Source organism: Dromaius novaehollandiae, chromosome 15 (assembly GCF_036370855.1).
Source record: "Dromaius novaehollandiae isolate bDroNov1 chromosome 15, bDroNov1.hap1, whole genome shotgun sequence".
Classification (NCBI taxonomy): domain Eukaryota; kingdom Metazoa; phylum Chordata; class Aves; order Casuariiformes; family Dromaiidae; genus Dromaius; species Dromaius novaehollandiae.
Window position 1 is genome coordinate 12,975,988 of NC_088112.1, and position 21,402 is coordinate 12,997,389.

Here is a 21,402-nt window from a genome sequence, read left to right on the forward strand (position 1 = left end):
TGTCTTATATAATCAGTTAATTTGCTTCTGCTCCACTGAAATTAATGAAAAATCTCTTATGGATGTCACAGTCTTATCTAATTACTTATTTCATACAGAACCATCAGCATTAACTAAGCGCTTTTTCTGTCTTTTAGAAAAAAAGAACATTGAAGGGTTACGTTGAACTTTCCAGGATTAAATGTGTCGAAATTGTGAAAAGTGACATGATTATTCCCTGTCAGTATAAATATCCTTTCCAGGTGAGTCTGTCTGTTCACTATACTGGTAGTGATATCACTTTATTTTGTAGTTCAAGAAAATTCTCTCTCCAACATCAGGGAGTTGCAACAGGTGAAGAAGAACAAAACTGAGGTTTGAAATGATTTGGAGAATCAGAGACTGAGTGTTGTCACACAGTCCATAAATTCCTATACTCATTGGAAAGGACAGTTAGCTTAACACAATATTCAGCTGTCCCACATAAGCTAGTCATCACTGAGCCCAATAACTTATGCTCAGATAAAGCACATCTTTTACAGGGGTTTGGCCAATTTGCCTATTTCATGCTGAAATAATATACATTTATATTGCCATGAAAACAGATTATTGCAATGCAAATTCCCAGTTTATGATGTTACTCCCTGTGCTGCTGATTATCAGAATTTCATCACATTGTTCACAGTATTTTTCTTAAGACTATGGCGTATGGATTTTAGTGAATATAGGGCAACCTTTGTTCACAGATGTCTTTAAAAGTCTGGACTCAGATTTTCACAGAAAAGCTGATGACTGTGACCCATGCACACATCAAAAGCCAGAAGCCAAAAATAACTTCATATAAAGGAAAAAGCCATAAAGCAAGTTTTGTTTTGTTTTGTTTTGTTTTTTTGTGATGAAACCAGAATTCTTTTGGAGGATTGGCTTGGTATTACCAGAATTTGTCATTCTGACAAATCATGAAGTAGCTGGCAGATTCTTCTCTAATATCTCCTTCATTTGAACAGTAAAAGTGCATATCCACCATGCTTTCCCAGCTAAAGATTGATATAGAAAACCAGTTTCTGTGGGTGAATATATCCCAGTGTCTGCTGTCAATATGAGACCTACTTAAGCTCTCATCTGAACTGTGTAAAATGTTAGCTTACAGAGATAGGAAAAGGGGGAGGAATTAATTTCCTAAACTAAACCACATCAGGAAAACCTCCCTCCAGCATGGGCTGTTCCCTAGCCTGGATCATAAAAATTGTTCTGGAATATTACAAGATGCTTGCTTTGTCTGTGCATAATTAGCATTTAAGAAACCAAACGATCAGGGTGTTACAACCTTGTTTATGGGTCTTTCAGGAGCAGCAGTAGATGCTGTCATACTCCGCAAACAGCTTTTGATGATCAGCCCTATGGGAAAGGCCTTAACCAGGGCTGGGTAGGTGGGGAAAAGTTTGATGGGGGTATTCTGACTGCTCTTTACTCTCTTCTCATACTGGAATGCAGTTTCCTTGAGTGAAGACAAGCTTGTGAAGGGAGAAATGTTCAGATCTGTTTGTTCTGTGTCTGCATTTTTCAATGTAGCCATAATGCTTGTAGGAAAAAACAAAATAAAGCTAGGAGAGCAGCTGATGGTGATGGGATGGGAACAACTGACCAGCCGTGATGGACAGAGCTCCAGCGAGGTCACGGGAACTGTGCCTGCTTGTAGCTTGTCTAAATTTTGTCCCAGAGTCAATTTTGTGGTGTTTTGTAAGATGATATTATCTATTGTTTAAAGTACCTCAGCTGCATCAGCTGTAAATCTTCTGTGGAACCACCAAAGCACAGGGAGTAACATAATAATGGGTTTTTGTTTTCTGTGTGTGGCTCCTCTGGCAAGTCAGCCCCTTGCAGAATAGCATGAAGTGAGCGATTTTGTGCGTTCGTGCATGCACGTGGCTACATGTTTTGGAGATCTGCTTACTGCAGATTTCAAAATCCACCTTGAATTCTCAAAACATTATAACACAAGAGTAATAGCAACATTAATATTGCTATAATAGTACCAACAGCAGTGGCTTTAAATGAGTGGGAATTATTCCTCCTTTTTTTTTTATTTTTTGTAAGAGAGGTTATAATTTATCTCCCTGTAGCAAGCAAAGCAGTTGAGTCACATGGCTGTCTGTGTATGCCTGCAAGGGCTTCAGGCCAAGAGATAGCAAATATTTCCTGTTCTTTAGACGATAATCATCATTGTCCCATCTACGTTACTAGAGAAACTTTAAAAAATGTCTGCTTTCCTGTAGAAACCACTGTTTAAAGACAATGGTCAAAGTTTCTTAAAGCATCTGTTCATCAAAGAAACCTGGTCACATTTGGAATTAAATTATTGAGATACATATTGGAAGAGAAATACAGAATATTTATTACATTGAATTTTAAGCCCGAACATAGTCATCCAATTAAGTTTCTGAGTCATTTTGGTTCTTGTGATGATTTTACTCTCTGGTCTGAAACTTCACAAATGTTCTGTGTTTGTCTTCGTACGTTTGTTCATCATTAAGGACAGCTTTATGAAAATAGCATCTTGATTGCTCATTGTTCATCTGCTCTAGCCTCCTATTTCTCCTCTACAATCCTAGAGTGAAAGCTATTAAAAAGTTTGAAGAAAATCCTTAGCAATCCACATAGTCTCCAAAGAGTTGCTTGGGGTTCATACTGACACAGGAGAAGCTAAATTTGGCTCTCAAATTTTAAGTGACAGCATCTTACAAGAAACGGCTAAGAAACAGATGCTATTTTCCCAGAGATACTTTGGAAGAATAAGCCACAATCAGCAAGTAATAGGCTGAATTCTCTGCTGATTAAAATTGCTACATCTCCATTGATTTCACTAGCATTTCTTAACAGCATAAAATTGATCTAAAATAATATTTGTTTAGAATTCTTTCTTGATCAGGATTTCCACTCAGTTTTAAATAATCGAAAGTCACCAAGGTTATGAGATGCTTCTGGGCAGACCTAGAATACTCCACTGGCCAACGTCATCATTTTGAACATGATTTGTTGATATGGAGGCTGCTGCCTGTTTCTTTCAGTGATTGCCTAATGGCTCACTTCCTTCTTTCCTCCTCTCTACAGATTGTCCATGATAACCACATACTCTACGTGTTTGCACCCAATCGTGAGAGCCGGCAGAGATGGGTCTTCACTCTGAAGGAAGGTAATAAAACTTCAGTGCCCACCTAATTGATGAAGTTACTTATTCAAGACTAGTTTTCTCAACAGCTAATAATGCAGAGAAAATGCACAAGTTGAGGAGTCAATATCTTATATTTAAGCATGTAAAGTGATAATTGGGAATGCCGTTATGAGATCAAATATATTTGCAAATCTTGTGGGCTTATTGGAACAATGGAATGTTCTATTTTCATCTTTTTAGGACAAATTTTTAATAGGTTACTGTAATTTGAGGTTTTCTTATTCAGAAAGAGATGAGGGTTTTTATTTGGCTAATGATTTTTATATGAATTAATTCTTGTTGTGTAGAAGATTTTTTCAATTCTAATTAATAGAGTCTCTGTTTAGATGACAACCTTCTTAGAGAATCATGATTATTAAGAAACACTTTTGTGGGTAGCTTTCATTTCCTGTTCACCTTTTGAATTACACTGTGGTTCATTACAATGGTTCTGAAGTGAAGGTTCAATAACTAACCACTGCTTGCAAAGTGAAGCATAATACTCAGCATGAGGAAGGTGTTGTTTGGTTACATGAAAATTGCACCAGGTTCCCTTCATAGCTTTCTCCTTTTTCATAACACAAACTGGTGTATTGTTCATTCTGAAAACATTTTGCCTGATTAAGTTCATGCACTTACTTTCATAACCAGTTAGTCCCTCTCTGGAGTGTGCCTGTCCCAAGTTTCTACTTTATCACCTCCTTTTTGAGACTGCCCCTCCTTTGGACAACTTGAACAGTCTCTTGAAATGGGTCAGCAGAATTTTTTTTTCATTTTAGGAGAATGATTAGCATAGAGAGAGAGGCTGAACTTCAAAATTGGGACCTTTAATCACTCATATAGACATTCAAGACTGGCATTTACATGTGCAAAAAATGTTTAGTGCCAGTGAATGCCAGCTTGTACAGCTCCTTCTGAAAACCAAGCCAAAGCAGTGTCTTGTGTCACACATATATACATACTGTAGAGCTATAGTCTTGTATGAAAATCATCAGTACATAGCGTGCCAGGTTTTCTTTCTCTTCATAAGACCTGTCTTCTGTGGTTTTCGTGTTTAACAGTTTAAAGAGCTAGTTGCTTTGGTAGGATTCTCTTCTCCCACAGTACAGCCGTATGAACTCCATCAGCATCAGGCAAGCTATTCCTCCACATTGGTAATGACTTCGCTACTTTCAGGAGAAAGGGGAACATTAACACTGGGGACTGAAAATATTCACCAAAGCCTGTCTTGAGAAGAAAAAGAAGCTTCTTTAAATTGCAGATTATTTCCATTGTGTTCTACATGTCTCTTTTGGAACTGATGTCAATGCAAATAAATTCATTTTCCTCCTCCTTTTCTTCCTCTAACATTTTCCAGAAACCAGAAACAATAATAGTTTGGTCCAAAAGTATCATCCAAATTTTTGGATGGATGGCAAGTGGAGATGCTGTGATCAGACGGAGAAGATGGCAGCTGGCTGTATAGAGTATGACCCCACCAAAAATGGTATGCGATTTTGAGCATCTTGACATTGGAAATATTTATTCTAACCAAAAGTAAAGGATTAAATCTGTCTCATACAGAACATCGAAGTATATCATGTTACATTTCTCTCAGGATAGGTGTTGCTGACTTCTCAGGACATTCCTTATACTGTCTCGTCTTTTACTGTATATGGTACTCTTTACTTTGGATTAACAGTTTCTTCTGTGTGATGCTTGCTGCTGTCTTCGGAATGAGATGGAAAACTAAGAATTTGATCAGCTGTGGTCAATTAATAAATCAAAATAACAACTTTCTTAAGATATATGTTCACCCCTGTGTGTCCTATTTTGTCCTAACTGTGTTTCCACTGTGGTTTCAATGGCCAAGCTTAATCTTTACATCATCTCCTGAAAAAGATATAAGTTGTTGCCAGATACAGAAATCAATCACTCTTTACCCAAGACTTTTTTCCCTGGTATTTGGGTGATTCCTTGTGTAATCTGTACATCAGTTTCAAATCCATGTTGTGTGGCTGACAGTCACTGTGTAGGTTCCAGCTATTGACATGTCTTACTCCAAAAACATAAAGAGCCAAGACTTGCTATTGCTCCCAATTTTTGTATCACCTTTATAAATTACCCTGATGGTTTGTCCCCTGGTTTTGTCCAGGTCTACTTCAACTTAACTTTCTTGTTTTCCTTGTAGCCTCAAAGAAGCCTCTTCCTCCCACTCCTGAAGATAACTGGGTGAGTGCAGTGAAGCATGCTAAGCTTTCCACGTGTCCTGTGTGTTTAAGTAGCAGTGGTGAAAATATCCTCATTTAGGTTCACCATGGTTCACTGACCTGGAACACTATGTGTGATAACATTCCCTGGGTTTTTCTCTTACCTTTTCTGTATTTTTTCATAAGCTATAAATTAGCGGCATCCCACTGGTGTTCAGTCCTGCAAAGACAGCTTTCTTTTTTACAGCAAGTGAGGTGGGGCTCCTCAACAGTGAGAAGCTTCATTTCTTTTTTTCTTTTCTATTCATAGGAAGGGAAACTTGGGAGGGGGGGTGGATATGAGAATAGTATTCAAATCTGCAAAAGCTACTGTGAGGGGCAACAGAGTAATTGGTTTTCCAAACCCATTTGTGGAGGGACAAAAAATCATAGGCTTATACAAAAACAAGGGAGAGGTAAGGTGGTTGTTACCGCAGGATGCCTTACTGTAGGGCCAGCAGGGCATTAGGACACAGGCTTTTAACAAAAGTTTGGGAAACACCTGTGAGGAATAGTTCAAAGGCAGTCCTGCCCTAAGCTTGAGAGAAGGAGTGGATAATTATTTTCTGTGCAATAGAAATTTGTGCATGAAATCTATTGTTCAGAATGTGTTGCTGACATACCCCACTAGGCACTCTGGGGTGCTTTCCTAATGCTGAGGCTTTTGAAGCCATCAAACAGGGTAATGTAATATCTTTTTAGAGATTACGCTGTTGGTGTTTATGAATATGAATATGATCAGCTTTGTTCTTAATTTGTGCAGAAGTTGTTGCTAGACCCAAAGGATGCCTTAGTCATGGCCATATATGACTATGAAGCCCAGAATCCACAGGAGCTGACATTACAATATAATGAGGAATATTATGTGATTGATAACTCTGAGGAACATTGGTGGCTGATTCAAGATAAGAATGGGTAAGTCTCTTCCACAGACAGTTTACAAAACTTTTCTATATCCAGTTTGATCTTCTATTAAAATATATGCTGGACTCTAGTATAATATATGTGAACTATCTTCTGACATATGGAGACAAAAGGGGGCAGCTAAAAAAAAGAGTGCGGGGGGGGGGGGGTTCTTCTCTTTGATGCTGCTTGTATCCAGGCAGCTGAAGAAAAGGAGGCCAAAAGCTACTCTTAAAAAGAACAGTCCTTAGTTCAGGCTGACACTCACTGTCATATGTGTGGGGGAAAAATTGTGAACGCTGGAACTCACAGAACACAGGACAGATCCATGTGTTCTCTGTGGGGGTACATACAACTACCACAAAAAAGAAATTGTAGGATCTTCAACATGAGCAGTGATGGAGAACCCAGTATGTACATTAGTTCTCCTTAATCCATCCCTGTTTATCCAGACTGGGGAGGATATATAGTGCTGCACCCCCTTACAAACACAGCTACTGATCTAAGGGTGTTTAGAGGTGCAATCAGTTGTTTCCTTTGCCCAGTAACCCTACTAAATACATAATAACCAGCATTTATATCATGTAAAGAGCAAGACTTCTGGCAGGCAAAAGCTTTCAGAACTGACTCCCACAGATGCAGAGAAAATCTTGTCTGTCTAGCACACTCACTCCTTCTTGCATTTTAACAGGCATGAAGGCTACGTGCCAAGTAGTTACCTGGTGGAAAAATCACCCGACAATCTGCAAATATACGAGTAAGTTGTGCCTACGCTTTTCTCGAACCTCTAAAAGCCCTGGATTTGTTACAGAAGCTAGAAGCCTCAAATCTCCCTACCCTACATTCTCTGTTGTTGTTAACACTCTCAATCCAGAGGCTTTTCAGTAGAAACTTTAACAGCCTAGAAATGCTGACTCAGAGTCTTTTGACGTTTTCAGGTGGTACAATAAGAACATGAACAGAAGCAAAGCAGAAATGCTCCTCAGGGATGAGGTAAACCAGTGTTATGTGTGGGTCAGATGGGCAATAATAATTAATTAATGACAAATGGGGAAAAGACAGGGCTGCTTTGTGTAAGAGAGAGTTGAACTCTGGGTTCCTGCTGTGCTGCTGTCGTCTGTTCTTAGTGTATGATGCAAGATAAAGGACTAGCAGGAATGAAAATGCTAGCAAACCCTCCTTACCTCCGCACAAGCAGCGTGTGGGCAGCCAGTTGTGCCACCGTTCTTCAGTCAAACACACCCAAAAACTGCGGCTGATGGAAAACACTGTTTCAGAACACTGTGTCAACAGAAACCGTGTATTTAGTTCATCTCTTCTGTCTCTGCGGGAGGCCTGCAAATGGCAGGAGCTGAAAATCTAACCAGCCTCATGCTGAAATATTTTGGGTGAAAGCCAAAAGGATGGGTTTGGGTTTTTTTTAAGTTGTGTGTGTATGTGCAAGTGAGCGTGTATTTTCAATTTTTCAGTAGAGCCAGAGCTTCCCTGTGAAAATTGTAATGAAAATAAAAACAATATACTTTTTGTTGAAATCTTCCACACGAACACAACCTTAGCTTTTAAACCAGCTCTTACACTAACAGAACAGGAGACCTGAATGAAGTGCTTCTTCTTGGAACAACAGTATTTTATGGAAATAAAGGCCTTTTGAGTGGTTTTAATAATTCTTTTATTTCCTATCAACTCCTATGGGACGTGCCCATGCATGGCTTAGTGAGCTAATTTTTCCTTTTGGTCCTACCAGTGCCACACTTCTGTGGCAACTAGCCTCATGTGGCTGTGGAGATTCCTGGTTCGAAACCTCTCCACCCTCACAGTTTTTCCAGAAAATGAAACTAAGCTTGTGAGTGGTCTTTGGCAAGAAGGAAGGGCAAGAACAGTGCTTAAAATAATGCATGCAGGGTGCTGTCTTCAGTACTTGTCTAACTGTGCAAGCAACCCTGTGTCTCTCCTGCCTGTACTTTGAAGCAGCCAGACACAGCGCAACTTGTAGAGACCATGGTCACATACAGCATTAGAGAGGTGCCATGCCCAAATTAATATGCCTCAGGACTTTCTCAGGACAAGCCACACCTTCCAGGGAGATAAGTCCTAAAGCCCTCACTATTTGTAATACAGACACTTTAACAGCAGCATCCAGACACCTTCTTTAGAGCTTCTCTGTGCCAGATACTGTATTGTACAGATAGAGTAGACATTGTACAGACATACAGTAAAGAGAGAGCCCTGGAGGATTTATAACTCAGCGGCCCAGTCTCAGCTGGGCAGAGTCATTCACTAAAGACAGCCGTTCATACATAGGGGATCCAGTAGCAGTTTTGGCCCCAGTGTTTACCAGCAGACTGGATCAAACAGCTGGGGAATCAGGAAAGAGGACAAGGCAGGGTGCATTTGGGGGGTTAGTTTTGCACCAGGTATTGTGGGTGGATAGATCTAATTCTTCCAGTTATATCAGACAGCAGACATTCCTGCTTTCTGTGTTGTCTACTGCAAACACTAAGACAGTGTTGAAACGAAGAAAGTCCACTTGAAGGTGGATATGTTTATAGATTGGAGTTGGAGAGAGGACATATACAAATGGAAGAAATCTACCATGTAAAGCCAAGGAGAGAACTAAATAATCAGGCCCTTGGGATGCCAGATGAAAGGCATCTTTATCTGCAAACAGAAGAAAAATGCTATTTTTATTATCAAGAGAGGTCAGTCAGCACAGTGCATTACATCCAAATAGTGATGTTAAACCTTCTCCCTTGCCATCTGATCCATTAATGCTTTGCATTACAGGATCATGGCCTGTGATACTTCTCAAGCATTTTAGCATTCAGATCAGTAGAAGACAATCACAGTGAAAAATTAGTATTGAAAACAGTTCTGTGAGTGCCAGAGTAGAGCTTTCCTAAGCTTTTATGTTTAGATAGTGGATGACTGGGGTATCTAAGAAACAGCAAGATTTTGCCAAAGCTTCCCCATTTCTGGGGCGTTTGTAAATTATCTTTCATATTCTCATATATGGATTCTCTGGTGTCTAACATGCTCGTTCTGTAGCTCTTCTCTTGGTGGAGGACACTCAGAGGGGTTTGCCTCTCTACTTGGCTGCCCATTTTCATGAAGCTTGTGTGAACTTAATATCACCAGTGTTCTGTCAAATAAGGTTGAAATCGATCAATGGATTCAAAATTTCTAGGGCAGACGCTCAGAGGGACCGAGAGACACATTCTCATGTGTACCCACACCCACACATACTCAGCATGCTCACATAAGACTCATTTCCTCCGGAAACTGAGCTAAAAATATGTGGCACCCAAGAGAGACCAGCTGGGTGTACCAGTAGGTTCTGGGCACACATCAGAGCTGTGCATGGAAAGGAGCAACCTCTGTCAATGAGCTGGTGGCTCATTTTTTTTCCTATATGTTTAGCACATCTTCATGACAGAGCAGTAGACAGGGCTAAGACGAGCAGAGCTGTGCCAACAGCATGCTTTTTTTTCCATTATGCCTCTAACCAATTTTTTGTGCTTTGCTCCTGTTGCAGGGTAAGGAAGGTGCCTTCATGGTGAGAGATTCGAGGCAGCCTGGCATGTACACAGTCTCTGTTTTCACCAAAGCATTAAGGTACAGCTGAGCTCAACAGCTTTTCGCATCAATTACATCAATGAAATGACTTCTCTGAGAGTTTAATCTCTGTAGTTGTTTTGGCATTATAAAGAGAGAGCAGAAGGCTAATGAAAATGATAAACACTTCCAAAAAAAAGCAGAAATGTTGGCTGCCATTCGCAAAGCAGTTTGTTAAAGGCTCCACTTCTCCCTGAATCTAATTTTTTGCCTGTAGTCCCTTAGAAATTACTGGGGTTATACTTGTGATGAAGTTGTCCCCACAGCTAAAGTGTTTGCAGGATCAACGTGGACTGTAAGCCAATCTAATCAGAGGTGCATAATACAGGACTAGTGAAAGGGTTTCCGTGATGGGGCAGAAAGTTTTGTTTCAGAAAGAGGCAGCAGAGAACCTTAGTACTCAACCTGCTCTTATCTGGAAACCTCAGCCTTTCTAGAGATGAGACCATCTATGAGTGATAGAGTACACACAAGTACACTGCTTTCATTAGCAATCATAGCTCACTGCTTGCTCCTCTCTCATTCTTTCCGTGTGCGGAAGGTCCCCTTTGCTTGCCCTCTCCCCTTCCCTTTATCCCTGCAATTGCTATCTTTTTACTGCAAATAGTTTTCCTTAAACAAAACCTCATCTTTTTCAGCACAGACAACAATCCCGTTATAAAGCATTATCACATCAATGAGACAAATGACTTTCCCAAGAGGTATTACTTGGCAGAAAAGCATGTGTTTGACTGTATCCCTGACCTCATCCACTACCATCAGCACAATGCAGCAGGTGAGTGAAGGCAGACACGGACCAGGGGAGATGCCATTTTACCACACAGCCAGGTGACTTTGTTTTGAGCAAAAAAAGGCTCTCAAGCCTTCTGCCCTTACAACAAAATGCTAAATGGCACCACGTTTTCTTTCACTTATCCTGGCACTTGGATGGTAGGAAAATGGTCATCTTGGCTTTGCTTCTAGCATTGCACCTTCATTCTGGTGGGTCCTTCTTTTTAAGACTGGGTGTGACCGGTGCAGATGCCATGCTGACTTTCACTCGCTGGGAAGTTCATGGAGGTGTGTCACCAGTATCAGGCCAAGCTGCCTGCAGAGTTACACAGCAGTGCCTTCTTTCCCAGGAGGTGATATTTCCCTGGGCTTTCACTTGACACAAGTTAGGGACATGGCCAGGATCCATAGCCATCCAAGTCTTCCAGCCCTACAGTTCCAATGTACCAACGGAAACCTTAGGCTTCCAAAATATCCTACAAATTAAAGGTACAATTTGGCATCTCATCAGAGCTAAGAGAGACTCAGAGCTCATACTCAGTGACAGAGAAATAAGCAGAAACTAGTTAGAATTGGCTTCCTTTGAGCAGGCAGGAAATCACAGTCTGAATAGAGGTTCAGCTGCCCTCAAGTGGAGCTGAGAACTCAGTACAATAAATCTGCTTCCAGTATCCAGTCTCCGTTATAGGGTAATGACAGTTGCACTTCCCATGACAGTGACAATAACTGGAACCCATCTTTTACTCTGTTATTCAGGTCTTGTTACTCGTTTGCGATATGCCGTCTGTTCCTGGAGAAAAAAGGCCCCAATCACTGCAGGGCTGAGCTACGGTATGGAGTTTCTCTTTTTACCATAAGGGGATCACATTCCTGCCTGGTTAGCTGGATGATCCTGAATACTCCCATGGGTATTGATGAATATTCATGTGACTATCCCAGCAGTACATAGATTTCCTCAAGTCTTTACAGGGAACCATTCCCTAAATTATCATCTCTGTCATTACTATTGATGACTGAATAAGCTGATCCTGCAAGGTCCTGAATGCCTTGAGGGAAATGCTGAGCACTCTAGGGTCTCATTAAAGTCAGTAATAGATACAGGAATGAATGCTAAACAAAGGTGATGGGAGCAAGCGCCCAGCTCAGCTTGACAAAAGCTGAAAGATGCTTGCACTTGTGTATAGTTGTCTACAGAATTTTACTGGTATTATCTTTATTGTAATTCTTGGGGACATCAAGGAATTCAGAAGCATGCTGTGCTTAATAGTGCACATATACATGGTAGAAACAATCCTCCCTGAAGAACTGAATAGACAAGACAAATAGGGAAAGAAGGGGGAAGTTTTTATCCGTCTTCCTGAGCATGAATGGGAGCCTGGACTGGTTAAATGCGCTGCTAAAGGTCAGACAGACAACGTGAGGCAGAGCCAGAAAGTCTCACTTTGATTCCTGTTTCAATGTTTAACCTACAAGAGCTTTTTCTTTGACATTTTACTTTTAGATCCTTATTCTTTCTCCCTTATGATCAACAGGAAAATTGGTCATAAATCCCTGTGAGCTCACCTGTGTACAGGAAATTGGCAGTGGGCAGTTTGGGGTGGTCCACCTTGGCTATTTGCTGGACAAGACAAAAGTAGCCATAAAGACCATTCGTGAAGGAGCAATGTCTGAAGAAGACTTCATTGAAGAAGCTAAAGTCATGATGTGAGTAGTAGTTTCACCAATAAAATAGGTCTCTGTAGGATTCACAAGACTGAATCAAAGTGTTGTGATAACATTCAGGAATCTGAGTAGGGCATTTAATCCTGGGTTATCTACTATTTATCTAAAAAATATAGTGAGAGACCTGTGAGTTCTAGTGGTTACAAGGGAGGGCAATTCAAAGTGTAGATGAATTACTGTGCGCATAAGTCTATCAATATCCAGAATGGTCTTCCAGATCTCTGCTGTTCTGGAAGGCAGAATTTCTTCGTGGTGTATTCTGGAGATAGAACTCGTTTTGTCAAAAATCATTGGATGAAGAAATTTCATAAAACTTGAGGTAAATTTTATTGAAAAGCCTTACTTCCCAAATTTTTCTGCTTTGCACAACTGAAAATATTTCTCTTTGGCTTTATTGACTTTATTTGCTAGCTTTATATTTCTCTGTCTTCAAAATAAAAAGAAATGGATTTTTTGTTTGATTGGATTATTTTCTGTGCAGAAAAATCTTTCGGTGACTATTACTATTGAGACAGGATGATATTTAATGCCAAACCAGATTGAAGTTAGACTTGGTCTACACATTTTCTCTTTTTGGCTTTCATGGTTGGCCTTTGCACAGAGGAGTGCAGCAGGGTAACAAAGCAGTTGTCATATAATGAACTTTTTGTAAGATCAGAAGGACTGAGCGGATTTCAGCCTCCTTTCTCCACCTTCCCTCCTCCCCTTCCTACAGGAAGCTGTCTCATCCCAAACTAGTCCAGCTTTATGGAGTGTGCTTTGAGAAAACTCCCATATGCCTGGTGTTTGAGTTCATGGAGCATGGTTGCTTGTCGGATTACCTCAGGAGCCAACGGGGCAGTTTTTCAAAAGAAACCCTGCTTGGGATGTGCCAAGATGTGTGTGAAGGAATGGCTTACCTGGAACAAAATTCAGTCATCCACAGAGACCTGGTACGTCTGCCCCAGATAGGCTTGTTCTCTGATCCAGCTGGGCTTTTTCCTGTGCTTTCTCCCTTCCCTAATTTCAGTTTCCAGACTCTTCTTGCCTATCTATTGGCAGAGGATCTGCCAGTTGTATCTCCCCTTGTTGCAGAAGCAGCATCAATACTAAAGGGGAAAAAAAGCATCTTCTGGAGTGTGCACTAATCTATTTCCCTTCATTGCGTTTGGGAGAGAAGAAAGGAGGGCATAAAGTTCAGCTATTTTCTGAGTGGACTCTTTCTCCCTGAGGGCCCCAGCTCCCACAGCTCCCAGGGACTAGCCTCTCTTCATGTCTAAAGTCAGTGGAGATGCCAAAAAGACGAGAGCCTCCAGCAGGTGCTGTTCTTACACATGCACAAACATGCATTGCTGATATAATCCTTTTAATTAAGTAGGAGTTCTAATGGCCAGACACAGACCTCTGCAATACATAATTCATTGCTTTTCACAAACTGGGCAGCTGCTGTCTCATGTTCAGTCGAACTGCATCAGTCACTGCTGCCAATTCCTTAGGGGAGCAAGGATTGTGGATCCTTGTGGACTGTGGATATTTTAGATTCTTCCTCAGCCCTTTGTGGGCAAGAAGTGCCTGCAGGTGAGACTCATGATTGGATGCTTTCTTGGCAACAGGAACACGCTGAGTGTAAAATGTACAGACAGCATGAGAACTTCAAGTTCTCACCCTCTTCATGTGGTGTAGTATCACTTTTATTCTCCTATTTTTAAGCACTATCTGATCTATCAAAAGAAAAGTGACGGAGTGACTGTAACAGTCTTTCGGCACTGCCCTTTTGCCTTTATGCCTTCTTTTCTTGCAGGCTGCTCGGAACTGCCTGGTGGGGGAATCGCACATAGTCAAAGTGTCGGACTTTGGGATGTCAAGGTAACGCTGCAGAGGCTGCACACACTCCCTGCAAGGCTGTAACGTGGACTTGGGGATTACTTAGCATACTCCTTTCTGTTCCTTTTCCAGGTTTGTCCTTGATGATCAGTATACCAGCTCCACAGGTACCAAGTTTCCAGTCAAATGGTCTGCACCAGAGGTTTTCTCCTACAGCAACTATAGCACCAAATCTGATGTTTGGTCATTTGGTAAGAATCTCTAGTTAAAATGTAAAAAATTCATCAAATGCAAAAAAGCCTAAGTGCTCAATCTTTAAGTAAAATCTCCCAAACAGTACATTTACTCAGTTCCAATAGTGTTTTGCCTGAATAATGGCTTAGAAAAAGAAGCCCAAATCTTTTAAGTGAAAGGGAGGAAATAATAGTAAATAATAGAAATAATAGTAAACTACTTAGACACTATAAAACACTGCAGATACTGTTAATTTAATCTATTGTATCTGTGCAATATTATACGATACCAAATAGCACTCTCTACTCCATGCCGATATAGAAGGAGTGTCCAAGAAAAGGCTGGAGAATCACTGGCAAGGTTATATAAAGAAAGCAAAGGAGAGACATTTAGGCAGTTCATCTCTCTGAGTGTCAGTCCCAGGCAGTGAAGCTTTGTTCATACCCACTGTCGTTCAAAGTTTGCTCTGCTGACTCCATTTATTTTTTGTCAATCTGAAAATATTATTTCACTGCCCACACTTTTTCTCACCTAATTTCCTGCTCCCTGATACGTTGTTTTATGGTTTGCCTCTGTTCTTTGGTCTCCCTTCTGGACCCTCATAGATAAGAAAGCTGTTGTATTTTTTTCCCCAGTCATTGGCACTAGAGATAACAAAAGCTGTTCCCTGGCCTGTTGATCTGGCACGCTAACGTATCTGGCCCATCTCCAGCTAGCATGCAAATAATGCTACTGCAGAATGAATCAGTGCAGTGTGCTGTGCACAGCACACAGTCAATGGGGCGCCACTCAGCTCTGGGCCTAGCAGTAAATAATGTAGGATTATAACCTTTGCTAGCCTGTGCCTGTGAATGCTGTGCTTCCCTCTCACTTTACTGTGCTCTACTGTGCATTTCATACTCACTGAGCTTATGCATTTTTGTGGTAGATTATTAGCATTGCAGTGGGCGCTGGGTGCTCAGACCCACTCAGCTCCTTTGAGAACCCAATCCAGACACGCGTCAGAGAGCACCATTTCTCTGTGTCCTCTGGCATGCTGAGGAGGCTGTCAGCACTTATCACATAATAACAAGGGACAACATTTGCCAGTGGAGCTAGCTATGACACCTTACAGGAAAGTGGCTGTGACACAGACAGAAATGCTACTTTGGTAAGAATGTTCTTCTGCTTCACAAACCATAAATTGGCCTGTACACTAACGTAAGCGATAACTTTCATTTAGGGCCCCTTTAAGAGCCAGATGCCTCCAAAATGCATGCTCAGTTTGATTTTCAGTTAAGCCAAGCTGGGTGAAGTTGGGTCACTCCAGTTTCAGGGCTAAATGAAGTACTTGTGAGGTTTGTTTGCACTGGTCAGGCCTTCCTCGGGAAATTTGCAGACACCAGTGTCATACATCTGTCTGACTTATTATCTCCCCATCCAGTGGGGTTTGCATAAGAGGATTCCCCTGTCATGTCATGGTCTCATGACTCTGAGAATCTTTCTGCTCTGCTGCTCTGCAGCCCATTCATCTCTTCTGCCAGGGCTGAAATCCTGCTGTGCCCAAGAGACAAAAATGGGTGTGAGAAATTCCCAATGCTAGAAATCTGCACACTGAGGGAGTACAACTGTTTGGCTTATTCTGCAATACAGCCAGTATCACTGGTGAAGGGCAGTAGTCTCTATGCATCTTCCTATTTTAAGAATTAGCGGCTAAAAAGTGGGCATTATTTAGCAAAGCTGACTGTGGAGGTACACACCTTTATTTCAGATCATTCTGTCTATCTGCCTGCCTATCTCTTTCTTCTAATATGACAATGTGAACACAGTTTACCAAAACAGTCATGTTAAGTGACCAAAGAAATCAGGCCTAATATTAACACAAGCACCTTGTATTCATGCCATTTGCAGAGCCTCTCTGATGGCCAACTGCAACATGTTTTGTAGTCATTTTGTCTTTGCCTGTTTCTCTTCCACCCCACTAGATAATGGCATGAGTTTCTCTACTACTCTGAAGAGGAATCATAACAAATTATTGGAGTGTGTAGGAAAAGAAAGAATACATGATGTAATCCCTTTGAAATCCCACTGTGATTGCACATGAATTTATCTCAGTGAATCACACAACCTGGTATTTTTGCAGATGAGGAGAACCCAGTACTGAGGCTAAGCTGACTAACAGAAATGGAGTATTTCATATTGCTTTTCTGCTCCTGTGTCTTGCCAAAACACAAGCATATTCTGGTTTAGGACAGACTGTTGGCATGAATATTGGTGACTTCTCTTGTATGTGATTAACTGGAAGCAAAAATAGATAAACTTCATCAGTGACAAAAAGAGAGTTCTCTTTTCCTCATTACACATCTGGATGGAGTACATTCACTAGCATTGCCTCTTCTTCACATGGGAAGAGGAAGGAGGGGGCTTCTGGGAGAAGACAAACAGCACACTGATTTCTGACACATATTGCTCTTAGACTTCATCTGACTCAGTGGGGAAAGAAGTCCCTGTTGTGCTAGAGTCTGCCATGAAGTATGACGTAGAGAAGACCAACTTGTGCTGATGCAAACTGGGACTTCCACGCAATTCAGTGCTGGGCAGAGATTTTTGCTGGCATCCTCAAACTGTATAGCTGTGCAAGGGCCTGCTCTCAGAATCTGAGTGAAAAAGCTTTTTCAAGTAACAGACATCAACAGTGAGCTGCAGAGAAGAGCAGGTGGAAGCTGGCTGTGGGCCTGTTGAGGATTTTATTGTTGCTTCTTTGTTATTATTCTCATTGTTTGTCTGTTTTAGGAGTGCTGATGTGGGAGGTCTTCAGTGAAGGTAAAATCCCCTATGAGAATCGCACCAATGGAGAAGTGGTGGAAGAAATCAATGCAGGTTTCCGGCTCTACAAACCCAAGTTGGCCTCCAAGGCCATTTATGAGGTCATGAGCCACTGTTGGAGCATGGTTAGTATTTTAATGAGAAAGCCCTAATTCTCAAAGACAAGAGTTCTCTGCCTCATAATCTTTTCCGGAGGAGCGGGTATATACTTCATATGCTATCAAAAGATAAACTCCTGGAGGTGAGGCAGTTTTCAGCTTTCATCTGAGTTAGCAAGCTGAGTTAAAGTCTAGGTTCTTTGCCTCTTATTTAAGCTGCTGTCTCTGTAGACTGTCTTCATTTCACTGAGAAGTCTATGTAGTTCACCTAACTCAAGTTAATTCAACAGTTTTCTTCCTAAGAAAGTTATGTATTTGTAGGGCTTAGTTTTAATATGGATGGTATAAATGACAGCCAACCCATTAGAAGGTGCTTAGTGTCTACCAGGCAAAATGCACTGCTAGTAGAAAAGAAACATTACACACAATAAAACTCATCCTTCCATTGGCATTTTCTCTGTAAGAATGGATTTGATTTTTGATAATACTCAGTTTCCTCACAAGGTTTTCTTTCCTAATCTGGACATTCCTCTCAAGCTGACATTAATAGTCTCTCTCTCTCTCCTTCTCCCCTGCACAGAGGAAAGATGACCGGCCTTCCTTTTCTGTTCTGCTGTATCAGCTGAGTGAAATCTCTGAGTTTGATCTGTAATCATGACGCTGGCCACTATGTGAAGCTAACAGCGTCCTGAGAGGACAGATGGTTGGATTTTGCCCACACAAAGCATTAACAGGAATCCTCTCACCAAAGACACTTGCTAAATTCCTGGGACAGCAGGAAAGGGCAGAGGCTGTTAATTCCAGACAGACCAGATATCCTCATGTCTTCCAGAGAGCAGACATACACAGACTTTTGGTTCGGCCAGAAATATGGTTACAAATCTTACAAGCAGAACCAGCTATTCAGCACAGATTCCGGAACCACACAGTCCAGCAAGTCTATTTCTCATGAAGATGTGGTCTCAAAAGTAAGATATCTGACATTGCTATTCCAGTCCTGAGAACTCCCAAATGAAGGCTTTCCCTGGGGGAAAAAAAAAGTCTTCAACTGAGGAGGAACAATTAGACATTTCTATGGCTGTTTAATTCAGAGTGGGCTGGACCTGAAAGCTCTCAACAGAAATAGGCCTGGGACACAAGGGAACAGACTGAATATAGTCATTGCATTTTTGATGTTGATATTTCAAGATGGTTTTGTTCTTCCTTTGCATGATTTTCTTTGAAACTGTGGCATAACAAGAACAGGATTCTGGTACTCTGCAAGCTGAAGGGGTATGTGCATGTGAGTTTGTAAGGAAAGGAGAGAAACAGCAATGTGTTGAAGAGTCTTGAAATACTCTCACATTTGTGTTATACATATAATACATTGTGTTATATAGTGACTGGGAAAATGGGACTCTCTAATGTAAATGGGTAGGAATGTAATGTAAATTGGTAGGAAAAGGTCAAAGCCTAAAGTTTGTATCAAATTTTTCTTCAGTCTTTCAACATCAGAAGATAAAGGAAATCCACCAATGAGTATGGGGGGACTCAGCAGTGCAGAGTGCTATGGTCCAGGGTGAGACAGCATCCCATGATCTGATTATCTGATATCTGAAAGGCACAGGAACCTCCTCCTGAACTAGTGTGTTTGGAAGGAAAGAGCCAGAGTGCTCCAGAAGGATTGCCACGAGACTGAAACATTGCAGACTATGTGCTCAGCGCTCCAGCAATAATAAGAAACGTTTTCTCCCACTCCAAAGAGTAACTGAATCATCGCAAGGAAAGCCTTCTCTCTCTCTTCTGAACATACTGGTGAATCCTCTAGGAACGGTCACAATCAACAAAAGAAAGAAAGAAAGAAAGTTCTGCATGAGGTGGACTGTCTGGGCACTTCATGCTGAGTTCCACATTATGTGGCAGCAGTGGAAGAAGGTGTAGACAGTATCTATCTCCTGGTACTTCAGTTAAAATCTACATTTTTTACTGCAAGACAGAGACATTGTTTTGACATAATTGATCTCGAAAGCAAAAGTGTGGGTGTCAGCATCCTGCAGAATTTGTATATAAGATCAGGACTTTCTGCAGAGCACTAAGAATAACTAGAGAAGTCAAGAGGACTGGTGCACGATATGTGTATATATGCAGTATGTATTTTTGATGTTCCTCTGTTTGGAGAAGCTAAGACATGAGTAAACCTTATGCGACAGCAGTTTACAAAAACTTTGAGTTGCAACCTTCCAGCAACAGGTTCTGATGTCATTACAGAAGCTGAGTTCAGAGATTTTTGCCAGCAGAAATGGAACAAGGAAATACTGTAATCCCATGATCTCACTTATCCTGTGTCAAACTGTTTCTTCGTAGAAAGAGGTTTTATTACTGGTATTTTTCAGACCCATTGTTCTAGGCTGGCTTTTGTGAGACAGAATATCTTTTCAACTCTATGAATATGAGCAAGGCACTAGTTCCTATCTTATACATCTTCCTACTTTGCTTTAATTCCACATTATTTTGTTTTACTTCTACAAATATCATCCAGACTGATTCTCCTAGGCAAAGTGAATCCTAAAATTCAGACCAGAGGTGGGTCATACCGAAACGCAGGATCAGAGTGCTACCTTCAAGTCAGGACTGCTGCCAAAAATATCATGATAGTCTGAACCAATAGGTGGAATATGAGCACCTATAAACAGGTTTTGAATTGTTGCCTACAGTGAACATAAGCCAAGTTGCTCTTTGTTCCCCTCATCCTTTTAGTCTGAGTTAACCCATTGCCATGTTCCTGTGGTGCGAAATTTCACATTTAGTCAGTGAGGTTTTCAGTAGCCCTAAGCACATGGCACTGTACATCTACAACTAGATTGGAGGACACCTGGCCAAAACCCCTTTTTTTCCCCCCAGTCCAGGTTGCACTTAGAGGATCCGTATAACCCCAGGAGTACTCTGAATAGTTCTTCCCTGAGCGCAGGCACTCTCGCTGTGGCTTGCAAAGTCAAGCTTCTGGCATGCCACCGCCTCCACCTTGGTAGGAGCGAGGGATCTGTTAGCCCTGAGGAAGCTGCTATTAAGCAGCAGCAATATTGCTCCGCTAGGCAGTGTTTTGGAGACTATATTTATGTTCAGATGAGGTAAATGTAATATTTATTAGCTAGTTACTGTTGCACAAGATAATATTGTGAAGTGTTATGTTCAGATCTTCTTTTGCAGGAATTTCTATGTAAACAATACATATTTTTAAAAACAATAAATTGCCATGTCCCAACTGTGGCTTTCACTATGTGCTAACATAAATGCAAAACACTGCTTATGCTGTTATAATCATACCACCTGCCCTTCCTCGAAATCCTTCCCGCCAAGAAACAAACAAGCCTGCTCTGCTTTATGAAATACATCCATTCCCCAGACTTATGGCTATGTTCTGGGGTTAGATTATGTGCTCGGTTCGCTGGGATTAGTAAGTATTCAGAAACTCTGAAAATTGGGTGAATTTACTATATGGACACATACACATAGATTTCTAAGTTTGAACATCCAGTGTCACGGCTTTAAATTCTTTGGGTCTTTGTAAAATGGGGATAATAATATTTGAATGCTCTCAGATGATGTTTGCCGGCTAATATTTACAAGATACTTGAAGAATCTCAAAATGATGGTGCCATACTGTGACAACTGCATGATACTAACACACTGCTAACAGTCTTCTTCCACCATAGCAGTTTATATGGCAAGTTTAGTCTTGTGCACTTCATGTGGCTTAAATACAGACATTCCCCACAAAGCAGAGGTGAGAATATCAGCTGTGTCCTGCAGCAAAGAGAATAACCCTTCTCTGTCTCCTTCAAAAGTATTTCCAATGCACTGAACGTTTGAACCATTCTTACTTTGCCAGTTCAACACTCTCTGCTTGGCCAGTGTTTGTCCCTGCTTCTCACAGCTGGTTATCAAAGGTGGTGGGTACACAGCTCTGTCTACACTGCACATTTGGCCAGAGCCTAGCCATGGTCCCAGCATGCTCCTGACCTGCTGCTGTGATGGTCAAGTGCTGGCACGGTCAGGT

General features: G+C 41.2%; 1 protein-coding gene across 1 annotated transcript in view; it reads left to right on the forward strand.

Annotated features, from left to right (window-relative positions):
• ITK (IL2 inducible T cell kinase) overlaps window positions 1-20,620 on the forward strand; it is a 33,996-nt gene extending 13,376 nt beyond the window's left edge. The window contains exons 2-17 of the mRNA XM_026118551.2: window positions 138-242; window positions 3,091-3,172; window positions 4,548-4,676; window positions 5,361-5,401; window positions 6,182-6,333; window positions 7,013-7,078; window positions 7,260-7,314; window positions 9,854-9,933; window positions 10,572-10,708; window positions 11,461-11,535; window positions 12,237-12,408; window positions 13,142-13,358; window positions 14,207-14,271; window positions 14,362-14,480; window positions 17,236-17,393; window positions 17,947-20,620. Coding sequence (XP_025974336.1) covers window positions 138-242; window positions 3,091-3,172; window positions 4,548-4,676; window positions 5,361-5,401; window positions 6,182-6,333; window positions 7,013-7,078; window positions 7,260-7,314; window positions 9,854-9,933; window positions 10,572-10,708; window positions 11,461-11,535; window positions 12,237-12,408; window positions 13,142-13,358; window positions 14,207-14,271; window positions 14,362-14,480; window positions 17,236-17,393; window positions 17,947-18,018 — 1,725 coding nt within the window. The 3' untranslated portion in view covers window positions 18,019-20,620. The remainder of the gene's footprint in view (window positions 1-137; window positions 243-3,090; window positions 3,173-4,547; window positions 4,677-5,360; window positions 5,402-6,181; window positions 6,334-7,012; window positions 7,079-7,259; window positions 7,315-9,853; window positions 9,934-10,571; window positions 10,709-11,460; window positions 11,536-12,236; window positions 12,409-13,141; window positions 13,359-14,206; window positions 14,272-14,361; window positions 14,481-17,235; window positions 17,394-17,946) is intronic.
• The last annotated feature ends 782 nt before the right edge of the window (window positions 20,621-21,402 follow it).